We start from the raw sequence: 7,755 nt of genomic DNA, 5'->3' as shown, positions 1-7,755 counted from the left end.
GTCCAGCAGGGAAACTTTAGAAATAAACAACATTTGCATATTCACAGATTCTGGAAGTTTTAGAGCTAGAAGGAGGGGATTTTAATGTGGATATTGTACTCTGTTTTGCAGAAGAAAAAAAATCATACACACATTATTGTTCCAAGCTGACTATCTGTGTATGTGTCTTTTTACGTGTCTGGAAGGGATCTTTAAGGTCTAACAAACATTTTAAATCTTTATCATTAGATTTTTTTTCATAGACGATTAGGCCTTCTTCTGTGGTTTTTCTTAAGATATAGCCATAATATGAGACCCATTTTTATTTTTAAATGTAGGATAAATTGTAACTTGCTACAGAATAATATGAAAATACATCCAAATAATCTGGTATTGATATCTGTGCTATGACCAAGTAAATGTGATTTACTGGTTCACTAAAAATAATAATAAAAATAATCCTACTTATGACTCCAGCAATATGCGATATCTATTACACATAGGGTCAAAATCATCATAAATCCTAGAAAGCAGAAATAGACAAGACAGAATGACATCCCATTGACTTTTTATGTTATGTGAAGAGGCTGGCTGCGGTGAATGGATAACATCATATAAACGCAAGACCATACGTTTAATGGAGGAAATGGAGTTAAGAAGGTGTCAATAGGTGAGGCCTCTGAGAGATTAGGAAAATGGGAGCTAAGGTTAGGCCAATGTGTTTTGTCAAACCTTCCACAGAGTAACACAGTACATCATTGTATTCAGGTTTTCTTTTGCATTATACAGTGCGTCCATTAGCTGGCTCAGCTTTGTTTCAGACAGCTTCTTACCTCTACACTGGGCATTTCAAAATCTGAAATTAACAATTGATTATCTGCAGAAAGCTCTTTGTTTCCTAAGGTGTTCTGAAATCTTCTTTTTGCTGGTTGTTTCCTCCTAACCCTATCTGAGCGTTTTAAATTTGGTTCAGCAGAGTTTGGCTGGCGTTTTGGAGACTGGACTGCATGTAGCGCTTCCTGTGGGAACAGAGGGACTTGGCTGCGGAGGATTTGGTGTGTCTCTCTGGATGGAAAGGACGTGCAGCCCACCATGTGTCAGAATATACCGAAACCCTTCACTTCACCAGTTCCCTGCAACAGACAGGACTGCCCCCCCAGGTACACTTTTAACTTTAAACATCAGGGTGTTATGCATTTCTGGAAGCAGATTGTCAATTTGGTTCAGATTCAGAGGCAGAGTATGGGAGAGCAAGGTAGAGGGTAAAATAAAATAAAAAAAACATGCTAACACTAATACAGTTACTAATTAGCTGTTAAAAACTGTAGTCAGTAATCCAATAATAACAATATAAAAATAATATAACTTGATTACGTTCTGTTGCATTCTGATTACCTCAACAGCAAATATGCAAATAAAGACAAGAGAAAAGACGTATCCATAAGGTGACTATTTTCTATTCTGTAAGACAGAATGATGTAACCTTAGAAAAGTAAGTAGAGTGTTTTTAAAGAAAAACTTGCTTTTCATGAAGCAAATTCAGGAAGAAGCCTATAGAGCATTTTCACAGCTGGAAGGCACAACTTGCACAGTACTGTGATGTTCCCTTTTCTGCTGTAAAGACAAATTAATGGTAAAATCTTCAACTTATCTACTCACTAGTCCGCCTTTACAGCCTCATTGTATTTATACTCGCACTCTTGCAAACTATTCTAACTCAAACTTTACAACATGTAGATTAATTAATTACAAGATTTATTTACAAGTTGTAAGTTTAGTGGGGGTGACACTGAAGTCATGCAGCAGCAGTACTTGTTTTGGTGCACATTTTGAAGCATTGCATGAGAAAAGGTTGATGGAAATGGCAAGATTCTAAAAAATGTCCTCAATTTGTAATGGCTAATATCCTACAACCATGAACGCTCCACACAGATCTGACATTTATACATGAGAAACAAACAGAAATGACATCTGTCCATCCTGTTATCCACATTGTTTTTCACTGAAATAACTCGAGATTCAGTTTAAACTACTACTAAAATACAGAAGAAGGAGGATGGATGTTTCATACATGTTTGTCATTTTGCTAACAATCACCTGCTGGTTTAACATTATATTTTCACTTCTGGGGATTTACCCTTTAAAAATCAGTTAAAAGTTAATTTGTGAAGATTATCTTGCTGAACAAAACGTGTAAGTATCATAAACTTTTGTATTTTCTGCAACAATCCAAATCCAAGGAAAAATCCCATTGGCTTTTTGTGGAAGGAACCAGGACAATGCTAACTTTTGTGGTGCCCTTCAAAGAATAGCCATCCCTGCAGCACTATACAGGGGATGGAGAAAATAAATAGATTATAAAATAAACATGCAGTCAAACAGAATTGCAGAATTGGTCGAGTCTTTCACACTCTGCCTTTGATACACAGAGAGGTCAGGCTGCTAATGAATTCATGAAGAGCGGCCAGATCATAACAGAAGTGGAACTCTCAGCAGAATTTTCTCACCCTGAGCCCCCTGCTGTTTCCAGCTCCACCAGCCTGCCTTTACCCATCACACAGGCCATCAGTCAGGCCCCCCCTTGCTGCCACACACTGAGCCAGCTTCACTCACTAATGCAACACAAATGACCCACTATTAGTGCAAATCAAGCCAGATGTGTGGTGCTGCAGGCTGAAAAACACCAGATTGTCATAGTTTCAGATTATTTTTTAAATTCTGAAACCATGGGACCTTTGAAGACTGAGATGTTGCAGAGTAGTAAGAGTTACACATTTTGTGTGTAGAGTTATGTTGCTTTATGATAAATCATGTATGATTATTGTGCAGTCTGATAGAGAAGGAACTGGCATAGGCTGGAAGATCTTACAGTCTGACTTGGAGCAGTAGGTAGCACTCTGTGGTAAACTGCTTGGTCTGTGTTTTCAGGCTATTACATCAAGCCACATCAAGAAAACAGCCACACACATAGCCAGGCACACAGTCAAAGAATCTGACATGTCTGAAGCACACCCCTTTAAAATCAAACCATTTGGGTTCTTGCACTGGTATTATGTAAATACACCAGCAGATTCAGAGTTAAGATCCAGTTATTAAAGATGTCTATCATATATCTTTTTCTTTCACTGGCCTCTAAGACAGTCAGATAGGGAATGAGTCACTGGGCTATAGGAGATACTGCCATTATGGAGCCTTATACATATGTCTAAGTATCTGTTGCTATGGCAATGGCTGCGCATGTAGATGCAGCGGCTGGTAGGGTAGCTCCTTTAAACTTTTATCTGTTTGCGGCTTTATTGCTGAAACACATATCACCTATGACAGAAATAGCCTACACTCATTGGAAAAAGAAAGTGTGGGGTTTAGAATTAAGAACAGCAGACTCTGAGACAATCCACTCAGCAATATAGTGGGACCAACCCATCAACCGCAGGTGCTGTGGCCCCAGGAGGAGAGGAAGAGAGCTATATAGGAGCCATGCTGACCCAGCTTAGACTTAAGGCTGCTCCTGGCTAATGTCCAGTCTGAATGAAATGGGACTCAGGCTGGCCAGGCTGTTGTGCCCACATCTTTATCGACATCCCAGACCAAGTACTCGACGGGTGGACCACGTTCCGAGTCAGACTCTGTGTTTCCATCGATGATGCTTAGTGCTCAAATGCAGTCAAAGTGGAAGGACACTTTGGAAGGGAGGTGAAACCATATTATCATTACTATCTTGTTGCTGCTGTTTACATTCAACCAGACGCAAAATCAAAAGATGACCTGCAGAATTATTTCCTAGGTGTATATGTGTATGTATATATGTATATAAAGAACTGTATATATTGTTTTAATTTACTTTATTTTATTCAGTTTCTGTTATTTTATGATTTTTTCTTTTTTTTTTCTGTGTGCAGCATGAAGGACCTGCAAACATTTATTTTGTTATACAACCTTGTGTCTTATACTGATGAATACATTTCCTGCATTCCTTGGATTGGCCATCTGGACATTGGGCAAATACCAGAAGGGCTGCCCGACAATGGGCTGCTTGGGCCGCTCAGAATGGGTCATGGGTCCGCTCTGAGAGCCGCTCATTACACAAAGACAAGAGATATGCCATTGGCCCACTTTGATGCACTTGCCCACATCTTCCTCCTCAAAATCCTCAGTAAAGTTCTGTTACTCTGTTAGCTGAGGTTTTACAGCTGAAGCCATTAGACAGAAGACATTAGGGAGATACCAAAGGTTTGAGTTTGACTGGCTCGTTATTTAGCTATAACTCTAAACATGTTCAACTTTTCATGAAGTCAGTGCGCTCGTCAATGTCACTTTTCGTGAACCGACCAATCACAGCCTGAATGGAGTGGGACTTAAAAAAAGGTTGATGTGCTACAGTAAACTTTCTGATTATGATTCTGATTATTTGCAAATTAGTACTAAACAAATTAGAGACTGACCACCAAAGCTTGTATAGCTAATATACAATGTTTACAACCTGTCTGATGTGTAGTAGGCCTGATATCGTCATTTTCAGAATGTTCCAAAAATGACTATCATTATTACTATATAGAGTATGTCGTATTTCAGATGGTCTGTGTCAGAGTGGTCAAAGTGCTCGGCCTCGTGTGGCAGTGGCTGGAAACAGAGGCAGGTCTCATGTCAGCAGCTGGATGCCAGAGGTGCAAATAGGACTCTGACAGCCGCTGCCTGTGAGAAGATGAGCCGGCCAGCGGACACAGAGCAGTGCACCGCTAATAACTGCCCGACCTGGGTCACCAGTCCATGGGGAAAGGTACCTTCAAACACTGAAGTGAACATGTGTGCATGTTACTGTGTGTGTGATTGCACCCATCCTCTTCACCAGCGCCGCCATAAAAGGAAAAAAGGGGAGGCCGGCTTTAATCATCTTCGTCCTAAATATAAGCACTGAATTTTATTTGGAACCAAAATACCTATTACTTACTAAAGGTCCAGTGTGTAACATTGGGGAGGATCTATTGTCAGAAATGGAATATAAGATATAAGATAGGTATCCATTTCTACAGGCTAAAGTCACTCCAAATTTAGTCACAGCAGGAACCTGAGCCAGGGAAGGAGACTTACTATAAAAATAAAGTTTTACTGGTATTTGATTGACTGTTTACTCTTCATTTTTTTGTCATTATGTGTTTTATTATTACAATGTTGTGGCCATATTATGTATGCTAATTGTCTATGCTAATAGTTTTAGGCGTATTATGTGTGGAGCACTGGACCCAACAAATTTCCTTGCGTGGGATAGTAAAGTAGATCTAAATCAGAAGTGAATACGTGTGCTATAACTATAGTATATAATCTCTATGTTACTTAATTTCAGTGTTCAGGAAGGTGTTTAGGCCCCGCCACCACTGTACAGAAGAGATCTGTCACCTGCCAACACACCAATGGCTCCTCGTACACAGACTGTGCACTGTGGGACAGGTATATACACACTGAAACACTTAAAATACTATTCCTGTACATCAGGTCTACATTCTCACAAAGCTGCTTATTAAAGACCTGTAGTGGTAGTAATTCTGTACATCTGAATTAATGTACACTCACTTTATTGGGTACACCTGTAAAATCTAATGCAACCCAATCCAACAGCTGAATCACAAACCACTTAATTTACAAACATGAGGGGGTAACAATATTAGTAGCACATTTCAATATAATGCAGTCGACCATAACACCACCACAAACTACAACCTCAGCAACAAACATATAGTTGAATTAACAGTAATAGGTTTTAACAAAAACTGGCCATTATAAGCTGAACACAAACAGAAATAAAACTTCAAAACCATCTGTGTTAGTCTTTCCAACAAGCTACCACTCACCGCCAAACTCTATAGACAAAAATGGTTATTTTACCTTGTATATCATTGTAACATCATAACTTCAAGTGGACAGCAACTAAATCAAACTCACCAAAGTGGATGGATGGATGGAACTGTTGTTCAGTGAAAAACAGTTCCAGCAATTAACTGAAACTGTCATTTCATTTCTGTTTGTTTATGGGTTAAACTAGGGGTCAGCAACCTTAGACGCACATGCCAACATGGGCATGCAGTAGCTTAACCCAGCAATTCTCAAACTTTTGTCAATAACTATATATTATATTTTTTTTAGCCAAGTACCCCCTGACCAACACAAAACAAAGAAAGAGATATAATACACATACAACACAGTATTATGAATGTGATTGCATTTGTTGAAAATATGATGTAGTATATCAAACTTACAGTAACATTTTATTTAACTTAAAGTATAGTTATCTTAGGAATGATGTATGACTGATAATTACTTTATTTACTTTAATGGCAGTGAGCTGATCCGTTGGTAGGCAGGCTGTTAATACACTTTTATCTGACCCTCTGAACTGACCCTGAACCATAGAAGGTTAGCATATACTGTACCATGGTTATTAAAGTTGAAGGTGAGACAGCTTTGAGATAGCACAAAGCCTGAGTGAAGCCCACCGCTAATCACTAATCTTGTTTTTAATTGGACAAAAATCACACGTAAAACAAGATCTGGTCTTTCTAACTCCGTCCAGGTTCCAGATTTATGGGGGTTCCAGGTTGCATCCTTCACAATAAACCTGCTTTGTGACACAGGAGATCTATGGCAATATGTAGCACTAAAGGCAAAGATAAAGCTACTCTCTTTCAGGCCTGCGTCGGTACGTGACTGTTCCTCGGACCTGTGTGATGTCGAGTGGCGCCCTGGCGTGTGGCGGGCATGCACAGTAGTCTGCGGGAGTGGCTTTCAGTCCCGCAGGGTGGACTGTGTTCACCGCAGGAGTGGCAGGACTCTGGCTGACCAGCACTGCGCCTGGCTCCAACGGCCCCCCACCTGGCAGCACTGCAACACCGCCTCTTGTGGGAGTAAGTCTTGTATATATAAATATGACATTGGTCAAGAAACTTTTTTTGCTCTTAAAGAAATGATGTAGCAGTGGTGTAGTTTATAAGCAATATTTGATTTGTAGAAGAATTTCCTTGAAAGAAATCAATTTAAACCCAAGTAAATACTAAACTTTTGGAAGCTTTGTTTACAGTGCGCTGAATAAAAAACTAGCAATTATGTTTAACTAGCAATTCATAAGAATGTATTAATTGGAAGTACCAATTAATAGGTAGATAAAGTACAAATTATGCAGAATAGCACCTTCCAGAGTGTTACATTATTCCATTACTGATGCCTTAACATATAAGCAGCATTTTAAAGTGGTAGGTTGAGGTGTAACTACTGGAGAACTTCTTTACATACAGCCTGCTGATTACTATCCCCGCTGCAGCGCCAAGGGTTCGAATCTGACCTGTGGCCCCTTGCTGTGTGTCATCCCCTCTCTCTCTCTTTTCCTGTCACTCTTGAGCTGTCACTGTCAATTAAAGGCGATAAAAATGTATTAAAAAATAAATAAATAAACGTAGTGCAGTAAAAATGCTTAAGTAAAGTACAATTACTTTATAGAGTATAATTTGTTGAGTACTAGTTCATGTCAGAGAAGGTAAATGATTGCATCCAAGCAAGGTAATTTAAGTTCACAAAAACTTGCTGTGAAAAACATATTAGTTATTATAATAATAAAAACTAGACTTCAGGAGAAAAACAATATTATATAGAACTGAAACAATATTGTGTAGTTACTAAAATGTTTTCCTTGCCGCCGTCGCCAAGTGCTTGCTCATGGTGGGAACTGTTGGGTCTCTGTAAATCATTTTCCAAAGGAGTTCGGTCTAGCCCTGGGGCCTCATGTACTAA

The 7,755-nt window shown here is 39.2% G+C and overlaps 1 protein-coding gene across 1 annotated transcript in view; it reads left to right on the top strand.

Annotated features, from left to right (window-relative positions):
• adamtsl3 (ADAMTS-like 3) overlaps nt 1–7,755 on the top strand; it is a gene marked incomplete at its 5' end in the record, with an annotated part of 42,706 nt that overhangs the window by 32,090 nt on the left and 2,861 nt on the right. Inside the window, 4 exon segments of the mRNA XM_035682424.1 lie at nt 956–1,139; nt 4,552–4,756; nt 5,321–5,424; nt 6,661–6,875. Coding sequence (XP_035538317.1) covers nt 956–1,139; nt 4,552–4,756; nt 5,321–5,424; nt 6,661–6,875 — 708 coding nt within the window.

Source organism: Morone saxatilis, unplaced genomic scaffold, assembly GCF_004916995.1.
Source record: "Morone saxatilis isolate NCDOM2014 unplaced genomic scaffold, NCSU_SB_2.0 Contig11, whole genome shotgun sequence".
Taxonomy (NCBI): domain Eukaryota; kingdom Metazoa; phylum Chordata; class Actinopteri; family Moronidae; genus Morone; species Morone saxatilis.
This window is presented reverse-complemented; position numbering and strand designations above follow the sequence as displayed.